This window comes from Panthera leo, chromosome D1 (genome assembly GCF_018350215.1).
Source record: "Panthera leo isolate Ple1 chromosome D1, P.leo_Ple1_pat1.1, whole genome shotgun sequence".
Classification (NCBI taxonomy): Eukaryota; Metazoa; Chordata; class Mammalia; order Carnivora; family Felidae; genus Panthera; species Panthera leo.
Genome location: NC_056688.1, coordinates 48,593,256 through 48,620,803, shown reverse-complemented (window position 1 = coordinate 48,620,803; position 27,548 = coordinate 48,593,256). Strand labels below are relative to the sequence as shown.

At 37.1% G+C, this 27,548-nt stretch overlaps 1 protein-coding gene and 1 long non-coding RNA gene across 4 annotated transcripts in view; one reads left to right on the top strand and one right to left on the bottom strand.

Moving 5' to 3' along the window:
• The window catches only part of LOC122201120, a 46,894-nt gene extending 43,084 nt beyond the window's left edge, over window positions 1-3,810 (top strand). The window contains exon 3 of the long non-coding RNA XR_006194088.1: window positions 3,623-3,810. This is a non-coding gene — a long non-coding RNA (uncharacterized LOC122201120). The remainder of the gene's footprint in view (window positions 1-3,622) is intronic.
• Window positions 1-27,548, bottom strand: part of LOC122201112 (disks large homolog 2-like) — a 1,368,059-nt gene that overhangs the window by 282,699 nt on the left and 1,057,812 nt on the right. For all 3 annotated transcript variants that reach the window (XM_042907026.1, XM_042907024.1, XM_042907025.1), the window contains one exon: window positions 14,333-14,435. In XM_042907026.1, the coding sequence (XP_042762960.1) occupies window positions 14,333-14,435 (103 nt within the window). The remainder of the gene's footprint in view (window positions 1-14,332; window positions 14,436-27,548) is intronic.

Below are 27,548 nucleotides of genomic sequence, written 5' to 3'. Positions count from 1 at the left end.
AATGACACGCCATCAAACATTCACCCATTACACAAACATGAATATGTTTTCTCAAAATGTGTTTATCAGAAATCCTGATAATTCAAGATTGATTCAAGTATCCTTATTTGGATAAAAGAATTATAAAACAGTGTGATGCTAAAGAACATCTGAAGAACACTATGAAGCATGAGAAACAGAATCAGAGGACCTGTGTACAAGTTCAGCTCACTTATGACAAGCATGACCTTGGCAAGTTACTTAAATTCACCAAGCTTCACATTTGTTACCTATGAAATTAGAGTGATGATATTACCACTCTATTCACCTCTCAGAGTTGTTGTGTAGATTGCATGAGAAACATATGTGAAAGCTCTTTGTAAATGGAAAAGTCTTAAATGTGTGCTGGTTAATATTTTATATTTGATTTTATGTTTCTAAGACTTACAAAAATGCTCAAAACCAGTATGAGATTCATTGGAGTAATGCCTATTTGAGTGCTTAATTTTTTGCTTTCAAATACCAAACAACCAAAGGAAAAGAGCATTTTTGTCTTGGGCAGCCTGGTCAGCAGCAATGCCAAAATCAATGTTGGGACCACATAATCTACTCTCATAGATCAATTATGTTTTCAGCATGGAAAATCAATGCATGGGAGCTCTAGTTATCTAACGTGACTCCCAACAGGCATCTCAGTGGGAGTGAATTTGCTCTGCCACTGCAGCTCAAGAGCGATTGCAAGGCATGAACATTTGTTCAGCTTATTCGTTCATTCATTCACAAATGTTTACTGAATACCTACTATATGCCAGGCACCATTCTAGGCCTTGGGGACAAAGCATTAAGCAAAACAGGTAACACTTGATGCTCTGGTGGAGTCTACATTCTAGTGGAAAATTAAGTGAGATTATAGCTCTTCTGGATCCTAACCATACACATACCTTCATTCTAACAGCTTTTTTTGCCTTCTGCTTAAACAGCTTAAAACTGTTTTTTTGGTGACAGATTTCATGTATCCAACACCAAACATGAAAAACAAATAAAGTCTGCTCTGGGTGGAGGGGGATTGAGACCAGGGCCCAGCCTGTTTCTTCTGGCACCCGCCACCCTCTGTTCCTGCCATTTTGTCACTGGACCCCAGGACTCTGCTGAGGACAATTTATTTGACATGCCCACATAGGAAGTTATTTCCATATAAATTTCCACATGAAATCTCTTAAAAACCTGTATCCACAGACTCCCAAGGGCTTTTGAAACTTTCTTTCCCACTCTGGGTCCACTTCTCCCTCCATCTCTCTCTCTCTCTGTCTCTCTGTCTCTCTTTCTCCACATAATAACCATATATTGTAGACTTTCTGGTCTTTCTGATAATTACCATAATAATGATATACCACTCACTGATGATGTGCTATTTGTGTTTAGCATTTTACATGCACTGATTTACTTAATCTGCAAAATTGTGCCAAGAGAAAGGTATGAATTTTTATTTTACAGATAAAGAATGCTATTCCAAGAGGTGAAGTAATTTGTTCAAGGTTATAGAGCTGTTAATGGTAGAGCTGGAATTTGAACTATATCTGATTTCAAAATAGGAACTCTTAACAACTACTGCTTACCAAACTCTGTGAAGCTCTTTGATCCTGTCTGTTCTTAGGTAGTTCTAAGTATAATGCAAATGTCTGATTAGAGTCAGGGGTGGGATGTGGGGGGTGGGGGTGCGGAGAGCACTGTTTATTCAAATAAGCTTGCTGAGGGGTTGTGATACTAGCTGTCATTTATTGACGACCTTATATATTTTAGACACTCTACATCTATTTTCTCCAATTCTCCCAGAAACTTTGGAAGGTAAATATGATTATCTCTATGTTATAGGTGAAGAATTTCAGGCTCAGAGAGGTTATCACTCACTTAAGACCTCAAAATGTAGTAAATAGTGAGCCTTCCACCTGCCTTTGTACCAGTTTGGGGCCACACCTATTCTCAGAACTGAAATGCAGGCCCCCAACTGCCCCATATTTTGAAAAGAACAACACCACAAACTTAAAAAAAAAGGGAATTCACCCAACTAGCCTTGCTCTGCTCCCGGGCCTATGGCCTATGACAACCCAATATTGGCCTGTCTCCCTTCTTGATCACATCTCATTACTAGAGTCTCTCTGATCTGCCTGTCGGCTGACCTTGCCTAGCTTATCACTATTTCCCCATCTGACTCTTTTGTCCCTTCTGTACCTCTGTCCTCTCTCTCTCTGGGTACATGGCATTTTCCCTTTATTAGATTCTGCATATCCCCTCCATTGCCTCCCTTTTTCTCTCCTTTTCTTTCTCCTTTGAGAAGTAGTCTAGTGCAATGGCTGTTCTGGAATCTTTCTGCCTGAGAATGACTCCTTGCTTTACTCTACTGGTTAGTTGTCTGATCTTGGGAAAACTACTTATGCTTTCTGAGTCCCAGTTTTCTCATCTGTAAATGAGCAAATGGGTGATGCAATGGAACCTATATCATAAGTTTTTGAGAAATCTAAATGTGTACACATATGCAGAGATTTTAGAATGTCATCAGACATATGGTGACTGCTCCATACTAGTCTTAATTATTCTCTCTCTTGCTACCAACTCCCTGTCTTTCTTTTTCTGACATCTATATTTTGTTCTGCCTTAGCTAAAATAAAAAACGTGAAGAGAGAGTTCCTATAGAATAGATATATTTATTCATTGGCATCATTCTTTTATTTTTTATATTTACGAAAATTTGAAAATTTTTCATATGAAAAAATTTCATATTGAATGCCTACTATGAACTAGGCCCATATTAGGGACTAAGGTATAAGCTGAATAAAACATGCTTTTCCCTGATGGGTTTATTTGTCTTGTAATTGTCAATAATGCTGTGCCATATTTTAATGAAATCGGTGAATTTATATATTTTAATAAGCCAACATGTAAGGCTGTTGACTTTATCACCAACTTTCCCCCCATTTCCCCCCTGAGTGTGTCTGCTCCTCTCCACCAATTCTGCCACTACTTCTAAGCCAACCACCACCATTTTACCCAGATGAGCACTTTTTAACTGGGTCTTTCCCAGCATCTTTGGCACTTTCTGGCCTATTCTCTTTTCAGCAGTCAGAGCTATTTTTTTTTTTTTTTAGAAGAAAAAATCTGATCCTGCCAGCCTCTGGCTTAATACTTTTCAACACTGTTGCTTTCAGGAGAAAGAACCAAATACCAGTCCTCCATAGTCTGCCTACGCCTCCCTCTTTCACTTCCTTACGCATGGTATTTCTCCCACTTTCTCACATACGTTTCCCTCCTCTTCCTTACAACTGCTTCTTCTGCTCTGCTTTGACAAATTAATGCCTACTTACCCTTCAAATTCATGAAAATATTATTTCCTTGGGAAATAATTTCCTTCTTAAGCCTCTATCTAGGTCAGAGTTTTTAGTCTATTTTGGTTTGGTCTGGCTCAGTACACTCTAAGAATATACGTGAATACGTAGACTCTGAGAGTCTAGATCTAAGTCCTTTTCTTTTTCTGGAGCACTCACCTGAGCTTGTATGAACCACTGGTGTGATTTTATTCTGCTAACTGTAGGTATATCAGGGAAAGGGTCATGCATAATTTGTTCATCATTCTATCTCCAATGTCCAGGTCAGTGTGTCACTCACTAGAAGCATTTAATAAATATCAGCTGAATGAAGACTGACTGAAGGAATTTTTGTTCTGCCTTTGCTTTATGTCCCCAACATGTCAGCAACTCTTATTAAGGAAATAAATTACCCTTAGCTGTGGAAACATGAATATGAGAAAACAGAGTGAGTAAAACAAGATTATCTTGAACCAAAGTACAATTTGAATACTTTTCTTTTATAGCTTAGTCAATGAGTCTACCAGGAATCCTATTTGGATTAGGAATCTCTATACATATTCCTAATAGCAATCTATTAGGAATGTATATATACATTAAAGATGTATACTTTATGTTTCCTGGGTTTGGCTTTCCCATTCTGTAGTTGCTACTACTTGTGATTCTGAGAATTAAATTCAGAATTCAGCTTTTGAATTTATCAAAAATGATTTTTCCTCATATTATTTCTTTTTACCCCCAATAAATCTGTTTCTCAACTTGGTAGTTACATTTACTTTACTTTATGAAACTGATTAAGATTTAGGCTATAATGTGTCTGTAAATGAAGAGGTCATATATAATAAATTGTTAATCTTGAAAGCCCCAACAAGTAACAAGTGTTTCTACTTGAATTGAATTTAAAGCCACTATTGGGGGGTTCAAATTCTTTTAAACACAGAGAGAGCAATTTCCACAGATATAGATCTCTCTCCCCTTCCCACCAAGTGGGTGAAAGCAGAATTTCCATGTGTTTAACATGTGAGGAATAAAATGAGAACACTCAAAATTACCTGCTTGCAATAATTGTTCCTTAATGACATATTCTAATTTCATAGAATGTCAGCCAGAAAGAGCCTTAAAAATAATCTCTCTAACCATCTTAATGAACAAAACAGAGCATCACTGTTTAGAAAGTGATGTGGCTTGGGCGTGGTTAAAAAGCATTGGCTGTAGAGTCAGGGAAGTAACAAGAAAAATGTCTCATTACTCATTAGTAAATTTGAGGGTTGGCTTATATACTGGGATTTCCAAACAAATGTGGAGGTGAACTACATTCTTTACTGAGAATATGGAGTAAGGTTAGTAGGTATTTTAGATGTTTTAGCCAGCATTCCTCTTCTGCTTGTCTCTGTGGAACATTCTTTAACAGTTCTCTAATGTCCTGAAACTCCTTATCAGTGGAGGATCTGTGTTCATCTGGTAATACTTGTATAGTCAAGAATATGATTAGGACCCTTTATTTCCATGTATTTGATCTGGGTGCTGCTAATTCAAGGGATGGATCTAAGAGATCTTTTTGGTTGTCAAAATGTCTCTAGCACAGATTTATTTAGCCTCTTTCAGTATTAGTGAGTGAGTGCATTATGTCACTGGATGCCAAGGGTCCTTCAAAATATTATAAAATCACAAGATGAGACACCCAAAGATCAGTATGTTTAATTATGGGCAGAGATGGTATAACAGGAAGGGAAATGACATATATCAGCTTTGTAAATATTTTTAGCCCCTCTGATAAGAGTTTGAAACACTGGATTCCCAGGATAAATAATTAGGTCAAAAGAATTTTTTGAGTCAGGAAGTGGTATCTCACTTTGTCCCCATTACATTACTCTACGTCCAAACCGGGGTATAAGCATGGAGAAAGATATGCAGCATCATTAATCACTGAGAGAGAACCTCCCATAAATCTGCAGACTCTGTTTGCATGAATCATCTTTTCTGTTATATTCTGTGATGTTATGTTTTAGTTGGAGGTTGGGGAGTTAAAAAAGCAACTGGGAGAAGGGTAGGAAAAAGATACATAAGTAAAGGGACATCCTGGGAGATTTCTAGTTGCAGGAGGAGGCAGAACGTGTTGGTGGAGCCTGTACCCATATGAGAGAGAGTTGTGGAGAAAGACACAGCTAAGCAATAAAAATTCTAGAGTGATATAAAGTTGTATGTAAGCTTCCTTCCTAATATTTTGGTAAAAATTAGAATATGTGAATCAAATTAATTAAATCAGATTTAATGCAACATATTTGGAGATGATATGTGGCAATACAGAATATCACTAAGGATGAACTGATTGATGATGGATGGATGGATGGACAGATGGATGAAGGATGCTGCATGAAGAAGTTAGGGTAGGAAAGAGGAAAAGCATAAGATATTAAAAAAAAAAATTAATGCTTATTTGTTTTTGAGAGAGAGTGAGAGACAGAGTGTGAGTGAGCAGGGGCGGGGTAGAGAGAGAGGGAGACACAGAATCTGAAGCAGGCTCCAGGCTCTGAGCTGTCAGCACAGAGCCCCATGCAGGGTTCGAACTCACAAACTACAAGATCGTGACCTAAGCAGAAGTTGGACAGTTAACCGACTGAGCCACCCAGGTGCAAAAAGCATAATATATTTGAGCTGTTTCTTGAAGTATCAATACTCCCCGATTGTGGTTATTTTGTAAATTAACAGTAATTGCTTACACTTTGAAACCTCTCTTATATATATCATTCAATTGCGATACATGAGTAAGAACAATTAACAAGAGTAATAAGCTAGCAATGAAAGTGAAATTATGGGCATGAGAAAGCCCTGAGGTTCCATAAGAATTTTTCAACTCTCTTCTGTTCATAATAATCTAATTGGATTAGATTCCTTGGGCTAGTTAAGTCATCAGCCATGATGAGCTACTATAGTAAATTAAAAGAATTTAGGAATTTACTAGTTGTTGAGCTAGCCTCAACTTTAGCTAGCCTCAACTTTAGCATCTATGACAAATTTTAAGATACTGAATTAATTTCCTATGTGGATGTTGACTGAGCCTCAGTTCCCCCATCTGTGAAGCTGGACAAGGTGATCATTAAGGATTTTTTCAACTCTTAATTTCCATTTCTCAGTGATTCTAGGTAAACTACACAGAATACATCAAGTTAACCAGATTTTGTGTTTTTTTCTTAAATAATGCAAAAAAATGCAAAGAACAAAGGTGCAGTATTAGCAACAAGATCTTCAAATAATGGGATTTATACTTCTATATTACTTGAGGGGTCATGTCTTTCATCTAGAATTCAGTAACTGGAGGGTTCTTTCTTTTGAAAATATTTTACTCATCCTAACTTTTTCTTTTCTAAGTGAGAAAATGAAAACTCATAAAGATGAATAACTAGCATGAGGTCACACAGTTAGGGGTAGAGTTAGGACTAGAATACTGGTCTTCTCTTTCTAGTCCAGAGTCTTACATATTACTTTCCATTCCAAAGCTCATCCTGAATGTTCCCTGATGATACTGATGCAATTTCTGACCAAGACCTCCACCTGGACTTTATGAATATTGCCTGGGTATTTAAGATGCAGTTATTTGCACTGAGAAAATATCTCAACATGCCACAGCTGCTCATTCATATGTATAAACTTATGTAGACATTGATTTTAAGAAAGAAATTTAGGTTGAATTAAGTAAGCTTCTTGGATGTTGTATATACTTTCATTTCTGGGAACCTTTAAGTACAGAAGGTATCTATAGTTTTTCAGAGTAAATTACATATTCATTTTAGGTTTTCACCACATCTTTGACCTTATAGAGAAATAGATGATGGTGTCCAACTATGGTTTAAGCTTGTGACTTCATTTAGAGTAGTAAACCAGAAAAGTATCAGAATTTCACTTCATTCTGAAAAGAATGAGTACTTTTCCTTCTGAATTAGTTTCATAATTTAAAAGGAACAAAAAGATTACTGAAATGAGCTTCTGCTTTAAAATATAATAAGTTCCTTAAAGAAACTTTATAGTGATGCCTTAATAACTTTCTTTTGATCCACAAAGTTGCCCATCAGGATAGAGTTCAATCTTACCTCATCCCAACTCACTGCTTCTTTACTCTCTTGCAGAGAAGCCATAATGAAAGGGAAAGAAGCCTGAAAAGGTTCATTGTCTCACGAGATGAGGAGTTCTAGCAAGACTTATGAATTTGCTTGATAATCTATACTTAGAGGGGAGGTAGAGGCAAGGTAGAGGCAAGGTAGAGGTGAATGACACATGAACTTCTTAGATTCCCTGCAGCCTGACCTGTCCCTAGTACAACCACTGATGCATGACCAATCATTGAGTAACACATGCCAGAAATCAACCTTACTGATGCAGCCTTATGTGACATTGCCTTGTACTCCAGGTAGAGGGAGTCCGATCCCACAGTAACAAATCACAATTTTTGCAGGGTCCTCAAGTATTCTAGTGCAGTGCTTCTCAAACTAATGTACATACAAATAACCGATGGATCTTGAAAAAATGTAGATTCTCACTTAGTAGGCCTGAATTAGAGCTTGAGATTGTGCATTTCTACCAAGCTCTCAGTTTTTATCAATGCTGCTGCTTCACAGACCAGAGTTGGCAGACCAAGACTCTAGAATAATTCATTTCTTCCCCCGATTCCTGTATGGCTTCCTCTCAGATTTCTTTGAGGTCTCTGCTGAAATATAAACTGATTAGCTTGGCCTTCTATATTCACCATACATTTCTCTGTTACTATCATTTTCACGTTTCTTCCTATTTATTTACATTACTTATCACCATCTGACAAATTGAATATTTATTTGAGAAGGACTTATTGGTTCACTGCTTTATCTTTTCCCAAAAACAATGACTAGAGCATAGTAAGTGTTCAGTAAAAATATCTACTAACCAAATTAAAGTTTAAATGAACCACATAGCCACTCAGTCACAATTCCCTAAACCAGGCCCTATTTGTAAGTCTCCAGAGAACAGTTAACTCTGTTCTTTGGGTTTTTCTTTCAGGAACTCAAATATTCTATGAGAGAATAAAAGGTGGATAACCAGGTGTTATATGGAAGTGTTGAATCACAATATTGTATACCAGAAACTAAATTGTATGTTAACTAACTGCAACTTGGATAAAAACTTAAATGATGGAGAAACTCAGCCCCTCTACTGTCTACTCGAATCCCCGCTCACTGATGGGGACCTTGCTGACTGATCACCTCTTTCCTACTTGCAGGTCTTTGTGAAACCCTTTCTGTGTCCAAAACAATGCCCTGAATAGTCAGATTAAAGGCAAAAGGATATTGGTAGCTTTCATAGGAATATGTTGGTTTCCATTTTGTGCTTTATCCAACAGTTTATACTGTTCACTTGGCTCTCCTAGTGAATATCTGGTAGCTAGCTTACGATTTCAGCCCTAGTCAGTGATCCCACAGTAAATCTAGGTATTATTATATAGTGAGAAGGCAACAAATGCTATAAAGATTTGCCCCTATCTGATTTGGGAAATGCTGTGTTAGACCCTTTTTGACCAATGTATAATTAGGATATAATCAATGATCAATGGTGTTAGAGTTGAGTTTTTGAATTTTTTTGTTTTGAAAAGTTTATTTTTGAGAGAGAGACAGAGAACTCAAGCAGGGGAGGCACAGAGAGAGAGGAAGACACAAAACCTGAAGTAGGCTCCAGGCTCCAAGCTGTCAGCACAGAGCCCAACATGGGGCTCGAACTCACTAACTGCGAGATCATGACCTGAACCAAAGGTGAATGCTTAACTGAGCCACCCAGGCACCCCAAGTTTTGGAACTTTAAAAAATGTTGGAGCTTTAATAATTTTTGCTTGTGTTCTATTATAGAAAAATAGCTGTAGTTTTCTGCAGTGCAGGAGAAAGGGAGATCATCCAATAGGGTGAATTTTTTTTTAGGAAAAGAACAAAAAGGCATCACATAAAAACTGCATCAATGTCAAATGTCCAATCTGGGGATTCATTTACCATTTCTGTAACTAATATAAAAAACCCACGCCATTCATTCAACAAATATTTCTTAAGCACTTACTATTATTTGCCAACACAATGAAAATATTATATTGCATCTCTAAAACAAATGGAGATCCATTTGATAACCCTTTAATACAGCATAGCCAAATTCATATTGACATAAAATGAGTGATAAATAAATTATCGCCCTCTAGAAGCTTACTTGAGTCGGGAAATGCACAAATTATGTTAAGGGACACAAAAACTATCTGAATACAGGTCTAAAGAGTTCACAGACTGAATCAATCAACACTGACTTAGCAGATAAAAGAGGACTTCATAGTGGAAGTGACATGTGCAGGCCCTCAAAATGAGTAGGAATCCTATTGGTAGAATGGGAGAAAAGGGAATTCCAGGGAGAGAAACCCACATGAGCAAAGGCACAGAAACTGTTCAGGACCAAGTGTGGGGAGCAGAAAGCAGTCCTGTGTAGCAGTGGGAGGGCTATAAAAGATGATGCTGGTGGGTGATGGTTGGGTTAGTGGGGAGGGAACATGGAGGTTGGCTGGGACTATACTGTGAAGGGCATGGAGTTTGTGCAGAGGCACCTTGGGCTAATATCTTTTTAGAATAATAATTCTGAAAGCAATGGGGAAGATGGCTATAAAGGGATGGGAAAGGGATATACATGTATATATATGTGGGCCAGGGAGAGGGCAGACACTATGTTTCCTTTTTTGAAGTAGTGATGGGAGTAACTTCACTAACTGAATATAGACAATTGAAGTTTTATACAAGAATTAACTTCCCATATTGCTAAAGTAGGATTATTCTTTAAGTATCAGATAAATGATCCTCTCAAAAAAAGAAATAAAGAAAAAAATTCATTATTTTCTTCCTAATATCAATATAATACATGTTAATTTCCAAGTAAACATGTGATAGAAAATGGATTTTAAAAAAGGCTGGTATAAATGAACCACAATCATACCACCAGAAAGAAACATTGTTTGTATGTGACTCTTCAAATTTGGCTTTAATTCTACTACCTAGGACTAGGCATTGGATAAGATTTGATGATGGATAGAGTAATTTAGATAACAGGGATTAAATTACCCCAACTTTGGTCTTACTCTGCACAGTAAAACTTGCCAAGGAAGACATTTATTGTTACATTATGATAATTATAAATTATTTATAATTATTTCAAAAATGTGCTAAGTCTTATGAAAAACAGATTTGGAAATGGTTTTATATTTTGCAACACATGCTGGTTTGGCACATATTTTCTGCTTTGAAGCCAAAATGAAAAAATGCAAGTAGTGAAACTGAATCATTCCTCCAATCTTCAATCATCTTCAGTAGAAACTGAATATTAAAGAAAGGTAAATTTTATTTATCAGCTCAGCAACTCTTTAAGAAACACTAATAACAAGTATAACATAGAAAATTGATTTGTCAGTGAACAAAATATAGGTTGTGTGTCTGCACACATGGAGCTCATGATCTTACTTAGTTTAGCAAGATATTTTTTTTTTCTTCCTGCTCTTCAGAATAGAAATCTCACCCACTTTTAAGAGTCTGGCTCCATTTCCCTATTCCCTCATTTCCATGAAGTACTCTTGTACTGTTTTGGCTTCTGCAGGTTTAGCCCTTGTCTGACATCCCATAATTCTTAGAGATGGTGTCATTATTATACAATTTTGGTTCTGTGTCATCAGAAAATGATTTCTGTTAAATGTATCTAAGTTCTTTCTCCTCAGTAAGATAAAAAACAAACAATTCTTAAAGACAAAGACTTGGGATATGAGTCTGAAGGGCCAAATTTTCTGAATGTCTGGTAACATTGAGCAAGGAATCTAGTATACTCCTGACAAAAGCATTTTTATGTTTTGAATTGAAAAACTTATTTACTGGAAGCCTGGTTCTTGAACCTACCAAAAGAAATGTAAATAAAATTTGTCTTAGCATGGACATCTCATAATCCTGGTGCAAATGAAGGGGATCTGGTGAGAATTTCCTAATGGACTCTGATGGAATACTCTTCTTTTTACTTGTTATTTTAAAGGCAAATTGTTCATTATTTCCTAAAAATGTCATAAAATTTAAATGTTCCTGAGAGTGTGATGCTAAGTGAAATAAGCCATACAGAGAAAGACAGATACCATATGGTTTCACTCTTATGGGGATCCTGAGAAACATAACAGAAACCCATGGGGGAGGGGAAGGAAAAAAAAAAAAAAAAAAAAAAGAGGTTAGAGTGGGAGAGAGCCAAAGCATAAGAGACTGTTAAAAACTGAGAACAAACTGAGGGTTGATGGGGGGTGGGAGGGAGGGCAGGGTGGGAGGGAGGGCAGGGTGGGTGATGGGTATTGAGGAGGGCACCTTTTGGGATGAGCACTGGGTGTTGTATGGAAACCAATTTGACAGTAAATTTCATATATTAAAAAAATAAAATAAAATAAAAATAAAAATAAAAAAAAAAAAAAAAAAAAAAAAAAAAAAAATAAATGTTCCTAAATGATCTAAACAATAATCCAATCAGTTTTCCATTTCATATAATAGTTAAATTAAGGCTCAGTTACACATTAAATTTAGAAAGAGGGGAAAATGATTGCTTGATGTTACATTACCCCATTTCCAACTGATTTAAAGCTGTGAAAAATTACAATACAGTTAGACTATTAAAATAGGTAAGTCATTCTGTGAATCCTATCTGCACTTTGGCATTTTGAAATAAGATTGTTTTTATTTGCACATTTCTTTAGAAGCACTTTGAAAATTGGTTTATATGATTTATAAGATTTGCTTTGAATAGACATCTTCACAATGCACAGCCTAGTATCCAAATTAAGTACACTGCTTAAAGGAAACAAAAGCTGTAAGGAAGCTTAAGATGAAGATTAAAGTTGATAGAATGATGACATTCTTATCTTTTACTGTAACCTTTAAAGTTTAAAATCACTCTGTTCAAGGTCACTTGAATGGCTGTCTTCACTATCAAAAGCTTCTAATTGTTGTAATTCGTGTTTGAGATGAAATTTTTCAGAAATGGGAAAGCAGCCTGGGTATTTATTGCCATGTGCCAGGTAGTGGTGAAGGGCATACAGTTTGAGACTGAATGAAAACAGCTACAAAGAAAATGGAAAAGTCCCATGTAAAAGTTCTTACTCTATATGAAGTAGAATTTGTTCATCAAATTATGCTAAACCAGATGTTTTTATTTTCTGTTTTACAACTGATACTTCTGGAGCCATTTATTGCTATTAGAAGACACATTTACTAATTTTTAAGTAGAAAGACTTTCAAAGCTGTACAGAAAGAACATTTTCCCTTGGTGTTGTCATCATCCATCTTTGATAATCACAAATCTCCTCTTCCCCCATTCTCTGTCCATATCTGGGCCAGGGCAATTGGAGAAAACATTTAATATATATTTTTATAACTTAATTGCAAATTCTAATTCTAAAGACAGGCAACATAAATGAAACACTCCAAAATACACATAGCACAATGTTTTCTTTATTCTCACATGAAATATGTGGTTGGCCACCATTATGGTAAATAAAATCTAAGACTTCACAAGCAAGATACAAACCTCAGTCTTCCAAAGAACAATAGACCAACTGACATTAAGAAAGAATCACTTTAAAAGGTCAAAGAAGCTCTTTATACCCACAGGCATAAAGGCTCTTCCTTAATGGCATCTTGTACTTCCATGTTTATCTGTTTAATAGTCTTCTCTGAGAGCTATGTGGGCCAAGGGTAATTAACTACATTTCCTAAAGACAGAAAGCACATTCCTCTTTTTTTCTTGTAAAAAGTCTAGCCCACTGTGGTGTGCTTAACTGCATTTCATTAACAAAGGAGCAATCTACATACAAATTTGCTAAAATATCAACCACACAATAGGTAACATCCCGGTTGTCTCATTGAGCCTCACTCTGATCACAGAAACAGATGTTGAAACAAACAAAAGAGCAGGGTATGGCTAATGCAATTTAGGATATCTCATCAGGTCTCAGTTGGCTAAGCCAATTTATGACATCTCACCATGTTTCAGGGTTTACAGTAGCATATTGCAAACAAGCTATACTATAGCTGAGAGTACACACACACAAAAATCTACATCAAGGACAACCAAAAGCTGTGTTAGTGTTAATAAAAGTTAATGCCACAGAGAGAATGCTGATCATGGTCTGTTCTCTCTGTCCTCCTTGCTCCTGAAGGGATTCAGGACAACCACTCCCACCCCCTTGCCCCCACTGAATATGCCACTTTGGTATGTGGATTTTGAGCTGAAGGCAATTGAGACCCTAAAGGCTCAAGAGAAACTTTTGTCCCTCCTATAACTACATAGAAGGATCTCACCTGGGGGGCCTTTCCCAGAACAATGGTTATTAGCAGAGATAAATTTTATCTGAGTGATCCATCTGTATATGTATAGCCAGGACAAATATCTAATTACCAAATATCAGTTCTTCTTATCGCCCTGTGAAATACAATCCTGTCCTCTAAGGTCCCAGACCCCACCCATTTCACAGTTCAGGATGACATATATATATGTCATTTTGCCTGTCTTTGGAATTTCCCTGCCTGTGTGGATTCCCCTTACATATGCTATTAAATTTCATTTTCTCCTGTTAATCTGTCTCATGTCAGTTTGATTCTTAGTCCATCTTAATGGTTTTTATACTATCCATTGCTGACCAAAAGTGCCTACAGATAAGAATATAAATAAAGTTGAGGATAGTTTTTTTTTTTTTTTGTTTTTTTTTTTTTTTTTTAATTCATATTTCAAAGAGGACTTTCTAACTGATGTTTTCCTTGGAAGATTAAGGGTAATAAAGCCTCATATTCCCTGGACATGTAACACCCATTTTTCAGGATAGGTGAGTTTTAAAAAACCTTGTTGGTATAGACTGGTTAATACAGATTACCAGATGTGGGTATACATTCTCACAGAAACGTATCAGAACATTATAAGCTTGGTTTCTCACTGACCTTCAGGTTGGTATTGTGCTATAATCGTCACCGTCTGTCCAGCCCCCTTCAGTGCAGCTGCGGCCTGCTCATGGGATGCTCCACGGAGGTCAATGCCATTCACCTAGAAGAAGAAGCCAGAGAATTTGGGTATTTATAAGGCCTATCATTCTGATAGTTGAAAAATGTTTCTCCAAACTGAGAAGCTGTCTAAGATTATGTCACCTACCTCAAAACCCCTAATGTCCTACCAAGGCAGTTGAGTGTTACTTAGCAAGTTTCAGGCTCTTATCAACTTTCATTTAGCAAAGATGTGAAATTTCATCTTGTGGCGTTTATAGAATGGTCTGACTCGGCTGAAACTGTCTATGCATGTCTACAAGAATTTTAGTATGTGCATTTAATATGCCTCTGTGAGTTTCCTAGATTTCGGGGGTGGATATGAGCCTTCAAAATTAGAGGAAAAACAGGATAATAAAGAGAGACACATGTAATGTACATAGATGAGTATGCGCTGACAGATTAATATATTCAGAAGAAGTTCTGGGTAGATTGTATGAAATGGGGCTGGCTGCCTGCCAAATCCCTCTTTTTGGTCATATGCCTGGTCCTGTCATTCTGAGCTTGGTTAGACAGCCCTGAGCCTTGTTCCAAAATAAACCCGACTGCCCCATTTCTCATGTACAATTCCAGAATGAATTCTGACAAAATGAAATAAAGAATGCCTGGAGTTTATGTTGCTGTTGCTAACTCCCATTTTGGGGCCGACGCCAGAAGAAAAACAGAACATCTGAAAAACAAGCACAAAACTCTGCCGAGAGGGAAAAATCATTCTGAAGTCAAATTTAATGAGAAGTAAAAGCTAAAATCTTTCTCAAATCAATTCAGTCGAAGTCAACATAATATAATTACTGAGTGGTTTCCAACGACAGGGCTCTGTGTCTGCCCCAGGAGAGGGATCATCGGTGGAGAACAAAGGTGAACAAGGCAAGTCCCCAAGAAGCTTTTCTGCTTGAACTGAACACACAGAAAGTCCAGTTTTCTAACATACACAGAGCTATTCTTATGCAGTTGATGCCAGAATTCTGCTTCCTTTTATTTACAGAGAAGTTGGTTACCAACCATAAAAAATAGAAAAAATAAATTAAAAAAAAAACAAAAAACCTGACCAATTTATCTGCATGTAAAACATAACATCTTATTTGGCCTCTCATCAATCCTCTTTGACAATGACACTGGGTGGTGGATAGGGAGTTGCCACTGTTTCCCCTTGGGGTCTGGAATATTTGCAATCTTTTTTTTTTTTTATTAGGTTTATTTATTTATTTTTGAAAGAGACAGACAGAGCATGCAAGTGGGGGAGGGGCAGAGAGAAAGGGAAAGAGAGAGAATCCCAAGCAAGCTCTGCACTCTCTATGCGGAGCCTGATGCAGGGCTCAAACTCACAAACTGTGAGATCATGACCTGAGCCAAAACTGAGAGTCAGATGCTTAATGGAATGAGCCACCCAGGTGCCCCATGGGATATCTGTAATCTTTAATTCCCCATCCCAGCCCTCTCATAATAACTTTGTGGAAGCCTCCTTAACCACTTTTATAATTTTCCATGCCTCTTCCCTGGCTTTCTATTCTGGTGAAATCCTTACCGAATGCATTGATTACATGGTAACCTAGAGAAGTCCATTGATCTGGGTTTCGCCTGAGTGCCACACACCAGCTGAGTGACTATCTTTTCAACTCCTGAGCCTCAATATTCTCCTACCTTGGAGGGAAAGGACTGAGAGGCTCTTTGAGTGTAAAGCTCCTTTGAACTATAGAATTTCCAGATTTACTTGTTAGTAGATGACAGTCATTTCAGAGATTGTCTAGGCATGGATGAGTCAGACTATGACTCAGACAGCCGAAAGGACAGGAAAAGTAATTAGATGTAGGCTCCTGCCTACAGGAAGCTGAATGCATAAACTTCCTGGGCCAAATAATCTCTTGTCAAACAATTAAGGCTAACTTCTTATTAAAACATAATATAGGATCATGGTAAATGAATTCTAATGTTTCAGAAAGGTATCTGAGGAAAAGTAAAAAATTCCCCTTAACATCTGCAGTTCCAGAGGTAACCAATGTTAGCAGTTTCTTGGGTATACTTTTTAGAAGTCTACTATATGTATATGCACACACATGGCTTATTTCTATTTCTTTCTTTATATATGTAATATGTCTTCACATTTTTAGTTAAGTGAGTAGGATCATATCATATATATAATCTATAAACTGTTTCTGTTTTGCTTTTAACAATGTATCCTGGACATCTTCCATATCAGCTCCTGCTGTTTTACCTTTTTAACAGGAGCCCAGCAATACATGGTATGGAGAGACCAGCATTTTTTTCAACAGGATCCCTATTGTTGTTGAGACTGTGTCTAGCTTTCTGCTACTGCAAACACTTATGAAGGTGTTTCTGAAGGATGAATTCCCTGGAAATACACTTTCTGAGTATAGTCCATAGATTGTATATGCATTATTTGTTCCTTTTAATTTGTTCTTAATTTTTCACATGATTATTTATTCACTAAATAAACAGAAACTGATGAAGAAAGCAAAAAAGGGGAGGGGAGAATCTCTTTGCCCAAATAATAAATTGATATAAAAAATAATGTATGTATATAATGCACATACATGAAAAAGCAATACAAAAAGCATAGATATAAAGTGGCCCCATCTTTTATTCTAAAGATATCCATTTTGATGGCTTCTTATATATACTACCAATTATTTTTCTTGTTAATATAATCAGGTTTATAAAGTTATAATTTTAAAATTTTATACAAATAAGGTATTTTACACATAGTTTTATACCTTTATTTTTTCTACTTACTAATATATTTTAAAGAACTTTCGTCATTCACATATTCCTATACTTGTCTCATCCCTTTTTATAGTTATAAAGTGTTCTATTATTCATTACAAATTTATTTTACCAGTACAAGGTTGATAGACCCTTAGGTTGTTTCAGTATTTTGCTGTTATAAACAATGCTGCAATAAATAGTATGTAACAAAAAGTTCTTGGATAAAGGGTATGAGTGCTAAATTGTAATAGCTATTGCCAAGTTGTGTCCAAAAATTTATACTCCCACAAATAAGATATGATTGACTTTCTTCATAGTCTTGTAAAAATTGCACATATCATAACATTTGGCGTTTGTCATTCTAATATGTAGACAATTGCATTTTTAAGTTTTGCCTGTCTACAATTATGAAGTTAAGCATCTTTTTATATGTTTGCTGGCTATTTAAATTTGTTTTGGCATAAAATTACCATTTGCTTATTTCACCTATTTTTTATTTGTGTAGTTTGTTCTTTTAAAAATCTATCTGCCTCTTAAGAATATTAGTGCTTCATCTCAGATAAATATTGCAAATATTCTTTTCAGTTTGGTATTTGTATTTTGTATCATTGCATTGTAACTGTTAACTTTTCCCTGGTATGCTATACATATCCCTGGTATGGCTTCTTGTCATACAGAAGTTTAAAATGTTTTATATAGTCACATTTATCACTATGCTTTCCTTTTCAGCTTTTGAGTTTCGTATTATATCTACCCCTCTTCAATATATTTAACAAATTACTCAAATATTTTCTTCTAGTACAATGAGTTTAATTTTTAGCCACCTAGTCTTTGATCTACTGGAATACATTTTGATGTCTGATGTGAGAACCACCCTTTCTTGGACCTTTCCCGTATAGCATCAAATTCTTACATCTTTTAGTATTCTAATTGTCCTCTGGATTTTTCTAAGTGCACTAAAGGGAGCATGGAAAAGTGAGAAGGTAGAGAATATATGGAATCACAGAGAACTGGGTTTGAATCCTGAGTTGACCAGTCATACCTAAGTAACTTGGGAAAGTCACTTACTTCTTCAAATCTCAGCTTTCTTACCTATAGAATGGGTATAATATCTACCTCTCTATCAGGGCTGTTGCATAACATGAAACAATATCTGTAAAGCCCTTAACAGAGACCCTGGTACAAACAAGCATTCAGCAATTAGTATCTATTATTGCTGTCAGTATTTCATCAGAGCTATGATTATAAGTCATGAAATAAAATGTAATGGAAATTAATTAATACAACATATATGGTTACTTTTTTTTTCTATGAACACAGAATTTCAGTATTGGAAATGCCTTAAAAACTTGCTCATCCAGCACTTACATATTAGCACATTAAAGATCATTCCGGGGGTACCTGGGTGACTCAGTCGGTTAAATGTCCAACACTTGATTTAGGCTTAGGTCATGATTTCACGATTCACAAGCTCAGGCTCCACATTGGGTTCTGCATTGACAATGTGGAGCCTGCTTGGGATTCTCTCTCTCCTTCTCTCTCTGCTCCTACCTCACTCTTTCTCTCCCTCTCTCAAGTAAATAAACTTAAAAAATAATCATTCCCGACAGAGTTAAGATGGAAGCGCAGCATGGAGACGATGAGCTTGTCTTGACCCTGAAATGCATCTAGATCAGCACCAAACCCTTTTGAACACCTAGGACACTGATCTGAGTATTAACACAACAATCTACATAACTTGAGCCACAGAACTTGGCAGAGACGTGGTATGGAGAGGTAAACTGGGGGAGAGAAAAGCTGCAAAGGGTAGGGAACTGATTTCATGGAGAGAGGACAGAGAAAATGAAAGGGGGAGAGTGTGGTGTATAAGGATCATGTAAGAAAAGCACTCACCCTGATAGTAGCTGGAGAGAAAGAAAGAGAAAGAATGAAAATACTAGCAGGGCACTAAACAAGAGATCTGTTTCCTAAAACCATTGACAGGGGGAAAAGAAAGGGTTTCAATACCACTAGGATTCTATAAACAGCAGAGCACAGAGTCTGAAATTCTAGACCTCTGTGCCTGGCAGTGTTCTGGTGAGGAAGTAGGATGAACCCCCTGGAGAAGGAAGCAGGGTCTGAGGGATCCATGCGCCACATGGGGAGAAGCAGTTCCCCTATTTAGAATGCATTTGGTAGAGGTCATAAGGCTCCCCACAGGCCAAGGTCCCAGTGGACCCCAGAGAACAGCCATGTTTGCTGGTATAGGGACAAAGGCGCCAGAGTGCAGTGAAACCTGGTGCCAACTGTGTTGTGGATTGCCATAATCTCTGAAGCTCTGCCACTGCCTGATCATATGAACATTTTTTGAGGGAAGCCAGCACCGGCCCATTGCTCTGCAAAACCCTACGCGCGAGAGTCAGTATGGGTCCAGCTGCGGGGGTCTCTGAAGTGTGAGGTTTTGAAACACAACCCCATCTGAGATAAAACTCTAGAGGGAGGTGCTGCCTGGCAGGTGCACAGCTTGGATATATGGTAGAGGCGGGGAGTGGATAGAGGCCTGAGAGAAAGGAGACGTACTTGATTGTGAGTCGGTGACAGTGCAGTTCCTGTGCCAGAGACTAGGGAGCTGAGTGAAGCCATTTCCACCTCTCTGGTGTACATGACACACTGATCCACCCCAGTAAGCTAAGCAGTGCCACCTAGTGGAGAACGGAGCAGATACACCAAGCCCAGCCCAGCTGCATCCTCCAAGCACATTACCTAGAAGGCCAGCTCAAGTCACTCCACCGGCCTAATGTACAGACTATACAGGGCTTCACAGTTTCAGTTCTAGGGGAAACTGGATGTAACTTAATTCAGGTTTCATTCTGTGTGCTGGCTCATTTATTTGTTCATTTTCTTTGCTTCTGTTTTTGCTTAAATTGTTTTTTTATTTATTGATTTTTTTCTTCCTCATTCTTGGATACAGAAATAGAAAAAAATGTATTTTTTCTTTAATTTTTTTATTTTTTTAAATTTTATATTCTTTCATTTACTTTCTTTTATGTCATTTGATTCTATTTTATTATATAAATAATTTTTAATTAAAACTTTTTTCTTGCCTTTTTTTCCTTTCCTTTCTCTTTTTTCTCTATTCTATTTTTTCTCTATTCTTCTGACAACCAGACCAAAACATACCTAGGATCTAGCTTTCTTTATTTGATTTTATGTGTTGTTTTCAATTTTTTGATTTTAATTTTTTATTTTGCCAATTATTCCTCCAAAATGAAAAAATGAAGGAATTCACCCCAAAAGAAAGAACAGGAAGAAATGACAGCCAGGGGCTTACTCAACATAGACATAACCAAGATGTCTGAACTAGAATTTAGGGTCACTATAATAAGAATACTAGCTGAGGTTGAAAAAACCATAGAATCCTTTTATGTGGAGATAGAAGAAATAAAATCTAGTCAGGACTAAATTAAAAATGCTATAACTGAGATGCAATCTCGAATGATGTCACAATGGCAAGGATGGACACAGCACAGCAGCAAATTAGTGATTTAGAAGATAAAATTATGGTGAATAATGAAGCAGTAAAAAGAGGGAAACAAAGGCAAAAAATCACAATGTAAGATTTAGAGAACTCAGTGACTCACTAAAAAGGAATAACATCCAAACCATAGGAGTCCCAGAAGATGCAGAGACAGGAAAGGGGGCAGAAGGTTTATGTGAGCAAATTATAGTAGAAAACTTTCCCATTCTGGGGAAGGACACAGACATCAAAATCCAAGAATCACAGAGATTCAACAAAACCCACCATCACCAAGGCATATCATAGTCACTTTACAAAATACACAGACAAGGAAATAATGATGAAAGCAGCAATGGAAAAAAAAAGTCCTTAACCTATAAGGGAAGACAGATCAGGTTCACAGCAGACCTATCCACAGAAACTTGGCAAGCCAGAAAAGAGTGGTAGGACATATTCAATGTGCTGAACTAGAAAATATGCAGCCAAGAAATATTTATCCAGCAAGGTTGTCATTCATAATAGAAGGAGAAATAAAAAAGAGTTTCCCAGACAAACAAAAACTAAAGGAGTTTGTGATCACTAAACCAGCCCTGCAAGAAATTTTAAGGGGGACTCTTTGAGTGGAAAAAAGACAAAACAAAACAAAAGAGACCAAAAGCAACAGACTAGAAAGGACCAGTGAACATCACCAGAAACATCAAATCAACAGGCAACACAATGGTGTGAAAATCATATTTTTCAGTACTCATTATAAATGTCAATGGACTAAATGTTCCAATCAAAAGACATGAGGTATTAGAATAAATAAGAAAAAAAGACCTATCTATATGCTGCTTACAAGAGACTCATTTTAGACCTAAAGACACCTGAAGATTAAAAGTAAGGGGATGGAGAATCATCTATCATGCTAATGGTAGTCAAAAGACAGCTGGAGTAGCCATCCTTATATCAGACAAACTAGATTTTTAAAAAAAAAATTTTTAACGTTTATTTTTGAGACAGAGAGAGACAGAGCATGAACGGGGGAGAGTCAGAGAGAGAGAGGGAGACACAGAATCTGAAACAGGCTCCAGGCTCTGAGCTGTCAGCACAGAGCCCGACGCGGGGCTTGAACTCACGAACCGTGAGATCATGACCTGAGCCAAAGTCAGACGCCTAACCAACTGAGCCACCCAGGTGCTCCTGGACAAACCAGATTTTAAAGCAAAGACTGTAGGGGCGCCTGGGTGGCTCAGTCAGTTGAGTGTCTGACTTTGGCTCAGGTCATGATCTCACAGCTTGCAGGTTAGAGCCCCACGTCGGGCTCTGTGCTGACAGCTCAGAGCCTGAAGCTTGCTTCGGATTCTGTGTCTCCCTCTCTCTCAAAAAATAAATAAACATTAAATAAATAAATAATAAATAAGTAAAGACTGTAACAAGAGATGAAGAAGGGCATTATATCATAATTAAGGGGTCTATCCACAAGAATATCTAACAATTGTAAATATTTATGCCCCCAATGTGAAAGAACCCAAATCTATAAATCAATAAATCACAAACATAAAGAAACTCACTGATAATAATACCATAATAGTAGGGGACTTCAACACCCCACTTACAACAATGGAAAGATCATCTAAACAGAAAATGAACAAGGAACCAATAGCTTTGAATGACACACTGGACAGGATGGGCTTAACAGATATATTCAGAACATTTCATCCTAAAGCAGCAGAATACATATTCTTCTTGAGTGCACATGGAACATTCTCCAGAATAGATCACATACTGGGACACAAATCAGCCCTCAACAAGTACAAAAAGAGAATATACCTTGCATATTTTCGGACCACATGGCTATGAAACTCAAAATCAACCACAAGATAAAATTTGGAAAGGCCATGAATACTTGGTGATTAAAGAACATCCTACTAAAGAATGAATGGGTTAACCAATAAATTAAAGAGGAAATTAAAAAGTACATGGAAGCTAATGAAAATGAAAGCACATCAGCCCCAAACCTCTGGAATGCAGCAAAGGCGGTCATAAGAGGGAACTATATAGCAATCCAGGCCTTCCTAACGAAGGAAAATAGGTATCAAATATACAACCTAACATTATACCTAAATGAACTGGAAAAAGAACAGTAAATAAATCCCCAAACCAGCAAAAGAAGGGAAATAATAGAATTAGAGAAGAAATCAATGATATTGAAATAAAAAAAAAACACACAAAAAACAGTAGAAAAGATCAATGAAAACAGGAGCAGAAACTTTGAAAGAATTAACAAAATTGATAAAGCCCTAGCCAGACTGATCAAAAAGAAAAAGGAAAGGACCCAGATAAATAAAATCATGAATGAAAGAGGAAAGATCATAATCAACACCACAGAAATACAAACAATATTAAGAGAATATTATGAGCAATTATATGCCAACAAATTGGGCAATCTGGAAGAAATGGACACATTCTTAGAAACATATATACTACCAAAACAGGAAGAAATAGAAATTTTGAACAGACCCATAACCAGTAAAGAAATTGAACCAGTAATAAAATATCTCCCAACAAACAAGAGTCCAGGGCTGGATGGCTTACCAGGGGAATTCTACCAAACATTTAAAGAAGAGTTAACACCTATTCTTTTGAAGCTGTTCCAAAAATACAAATGGAAGGACAACTTCCAAACTCATTCTACAAGGCCAGCACTACCTTGATTCCTAAACCAGACAAAGACCCCACTAAAAAGGAGAAATACAGACCAATTTCCTTGATGAACATGTATGGAAAAGTTCTCAACAAAATACTAGCAAACTGGATCCAACAATACATTAAAATAATTATTCACCACAATCAAGTGGGATTTATTTCTGGGATGCAGGGCTGGTTCAGTATACACAAATCAATCAGTGTGATACATCACATTAATAAAAGAAAGGATAAGAACCACATGATCCTCTAAATAGATGCAAAAAAAGCATTTAACAAAACACAGCATCTTTTCTTGGTAAAAACTCTTAAGAAAGAAGGGATAGAAGGAACATACCTCAAGATCATAAAGGTCATAAGTGAAAAACCCACAGCTAATATCATCCTCAATGGGGAAAAACTGAGAATTTTCACCCTAAGGCAAGAAACATGATAAAGATGTCCACTCTCACTACTGTTATTCAACATTGCCTAGCCTCAGCACTCAGACAACACAAAGAAATAAAAGACATCAAAATCCATCCAAAAAGCAGGAGGACATCACACTTTCACCCTTCACAGATGACATGATACTCTATGTGGAAAACCCAAAGATTCCAACAACAACAACAAAAAACCCTCTAGAACTGATACATGAATTCAACAAAGTTGCACGATATAGAATCAATATACAGAAATTGGTTGCATTTCTATACACTAATAATGAAGCTGCAGAAAGAGAAACCAAGGAATCGATTCCATTTACAATTGCACCAAAGACCATAAAATACCTAGGAATAAACCTAACCAAAGATGTGAAAAATGTATACACTGAAAACTATAGAAAGCTTACGAAAGAAACTGAAGAAGACACACACACACACACACACACACACACACACACACACACAAACGGAAAAAGATTCCATGCTCCTGGATAGGAAGAACAAATATTGTTAAAATGTCAATACTACTCTAAGCAATCTACATATTCAATGCAATCCCTATCAAAATAACACCAGCATTCTTCACAGAGTTAGAACAAACAATCCTAAAATTTGTATGGAACCAGAAAAGACCTCGAATAGCAAAAGCAATCCTGAAAAAGGAAACCAAAGCTGGAGACATCACAGTCCCAGACTTCAAGATGTATTACAAAGTTGTAATCATCAAGACAGTATGGTACTGGAAAAAAATAGACACATAGATCAATGGAACAGATTAGAGAACTCAAAAATGGACCCACATTAGATGGCCAACTAATCTTTGACAAAGCAGGAAACAATATCCAATGGAATAAAGACAGTCTCTTCAGCAAGTGGTGCTGGGAAAACTGGACAGCTACATGCAGAAAAATGAACCCGGACCACTTTCTTACACTATACACAAAAATAAATTCAAAATGGATGAAAGACCTAAACATAAGACAGGAAGCCATCAAAATCCTCAAGGAGAAACAGGAAAAAACCTCTTTGACCTTGGCCACAGCAACTTCTTACTCAACACATCTCTGGAGGGAAGGGGAAAAAAAGCAAAAATGAACTATTGAGACCTCATAAAAATAAAAAGCTTCTTTCTGCACAGCAAAGGAAACAACCAGCAAAACTAAAGGGCAACCGATGGAATGGGGTATTGAATCTAAATCATTTTCCTGGTACTTTCTACCTCTTGGTTCTGTCTCTTCCTTCTGAGGGCTCACAGAATACTTTTTTCTTTCTTATTACTTCCTCTTTTATATGGTCCTCTTTCTAACACTTGAATACAGTTTTCTCTTTTGTAGGTTAAATGACCTCATTCCCTTCTTCATCTCTCCAGATCATTCTTAGCAAATGACAAATTGACTCTGTTTACATACCTCTAGTGACAGGGAACTCTTTCCTTCCCTAGTCTGTCCATTCCATTTTGGGATGGTTTTTATGAATGTTATTTCTAGAATCTTTATATTATTTAATACTTCATCAGAGACTCAGTTATTCAACTGAGGTTAAGTATGGCAACAGGGATGCTTACTTATGGCTGTTATCCTTGGACGTGCACCTAGTGCAGTGTCTACAGCTAAACACAGTGCTGACATAAATTCAGTTTTTAAAAGCTATCCATTTTAGTGATTTACTCTTCTAATTTAAGGGAAGGAATAAATGAGAGTGACATATAGCCATTATCAAGCAACTCACCATTCAATAGAGGACAGTAACAGGGAAACACATAAGCACTGGATGGTAAACACTATGAGAGGAAAAGGTCAGAAAGTTCTAGGACATGAAGTGGGGTGCCCTGCTGAAGGTATAAGGAGGTATGTGAAAGTTTTCTGGAGGAAGTGAGATCAGAAACGAGATCTGAATGAGTTCTCCAGGTGAAGATGGGTGGGAATGCCCGGGGAAGGCGATGCAGGGAATATGGGGAGAGGGGTGGCAAGAAATCTTCTGGGCAGAGAGGGAGGAACATATGAGGGTCTTGAAGTGAGACAGGGGCTGATACATCTGAAGAAAAGGAAGTAGTTGTTACCAAATGGCAGAGAGGGAGAAGGGAGAGTGGGAAAGAGGTGAGACATGACCGGGAAGAAATGAAGGTGACGGTGATAATGATGTTAGCAGTGGTGGTGATAGCTGACGTGCACATAGCACTAACTCCGTGACAGGCAAAGTTCTAAGCATTTCCTATTATCAATTCCCCTCATCCTCATAATAGCTCCATGAAGTAAAAACACACAGTAATGCCCATTTTACAGAGGAGATTGAGGCATAGCCATTAAAGAGATTCCCGAAGGGTCCACTGGTAATAAATGGCAAAACCAAGACTTAACCCCAGGCAATCTAAATCTCTCCTTGCTTTGCTTGTGTCTTTTGATTGTTCTTATCCTAGCCGTTGTTAATAAGGCTCAATACTGAGCAAAATTCCTAATCATTCCTAATTATGACATATTAATGCTTTTCAAAGATCTGGCTGTGCAGGGCATGATAAGTCATATTAGTGAATCTGGAGTTTATTTTGATGCAGTGGAGAACCATTTCTCAGCTTAGAATTGAGAAATATGTCACCATTATTCCCGTACCCCTAAGAATGCTTACAGCTAAAGAAAGAGCAGGAAGAATGTGCTGCCAGCCCTGCTGGCATTTGCCTGCCATGAAAACTGCCATGGGGAGAACATTGAGATAGAGTTGGAAGGCCAGGATTCAAATCTTCATCCTGCCACTTCTTAAGTCCAAGACGTTGGGTAAGTTACTTTCCAGCTTTGAGCTTCAGTTTCCTCATATGCAACAAAGACATTAATACTTATTTTGCTGGCTAGTTGTCAAGATGATTAGAGATAATGCAAATAAACTACTTAACATAACACTTCACATACTGAATAGGTAATCAATGGTTGCTATTTCTGTTATAAGGTCTCTATTATCTATGAAACCGGATTTTAAAATGACTTTTGTCAATAAGCCAATCAAAGAATAGATTAATATAAGACTGTCTTGGAACAAGAGTAGCTAAAAACTACAAATATAACTGTATTATTAACTGTGAAACTGTGAAAAAAATACAAAGGGGTGACCCAGTGGGAAAGGGGGAGATAATTGGCACCAGATTCCAATTAAAATTAGTCAGTACAGAACACAGGGGACTGTTTCAAGCACATTATTTCATAGTTGGGGTTCTAGTTGGTATGTGGCAGGGGCAGCAGGGAAGAAACTGGGGCAGAATCCAAACTATTTCTACTTTATTCAGAGAGACTAGGGATAATAAGATGAGCGGGTGTATTACCAGTGAATTAAATGAATGCAGAAGGCTCCAAAATTTCTCAAGAGGGAAAAAAATCTATTTTCATTTTCCTAAAGTGATGTGATGTAGTGAGGTAGAAATTTGGGTTCAGCTTTAAACTCTGCCACTAACTTACTCAGGCCAGCCAATGAGCTGCTGTGGGAAATGAAATGTTCTAGTCCCCACTATCTCTAGGGTCCCCTAATTTGGAAATTGATGCTTTCTATGGCTTAAACATAACATCTCAAAAGCATTTTACAGTTAGTAGTAAATTGTTTTACCACCTCATATTTCTTACCAAACATATAATAAAGCTTCCCAGGTATTAGATCCTTATCACATACTTGTGAGAATAGCAGGAAGCTATGAATATCCCATTCAATTTTGAATTGTGAACAGGCTGGAATGGCTGGCATAGAGCATGGACAGAGAAAAAAAAATGGTGCCAGCAGAAGTGGACCTTGAATGCCAGGTTAAAAA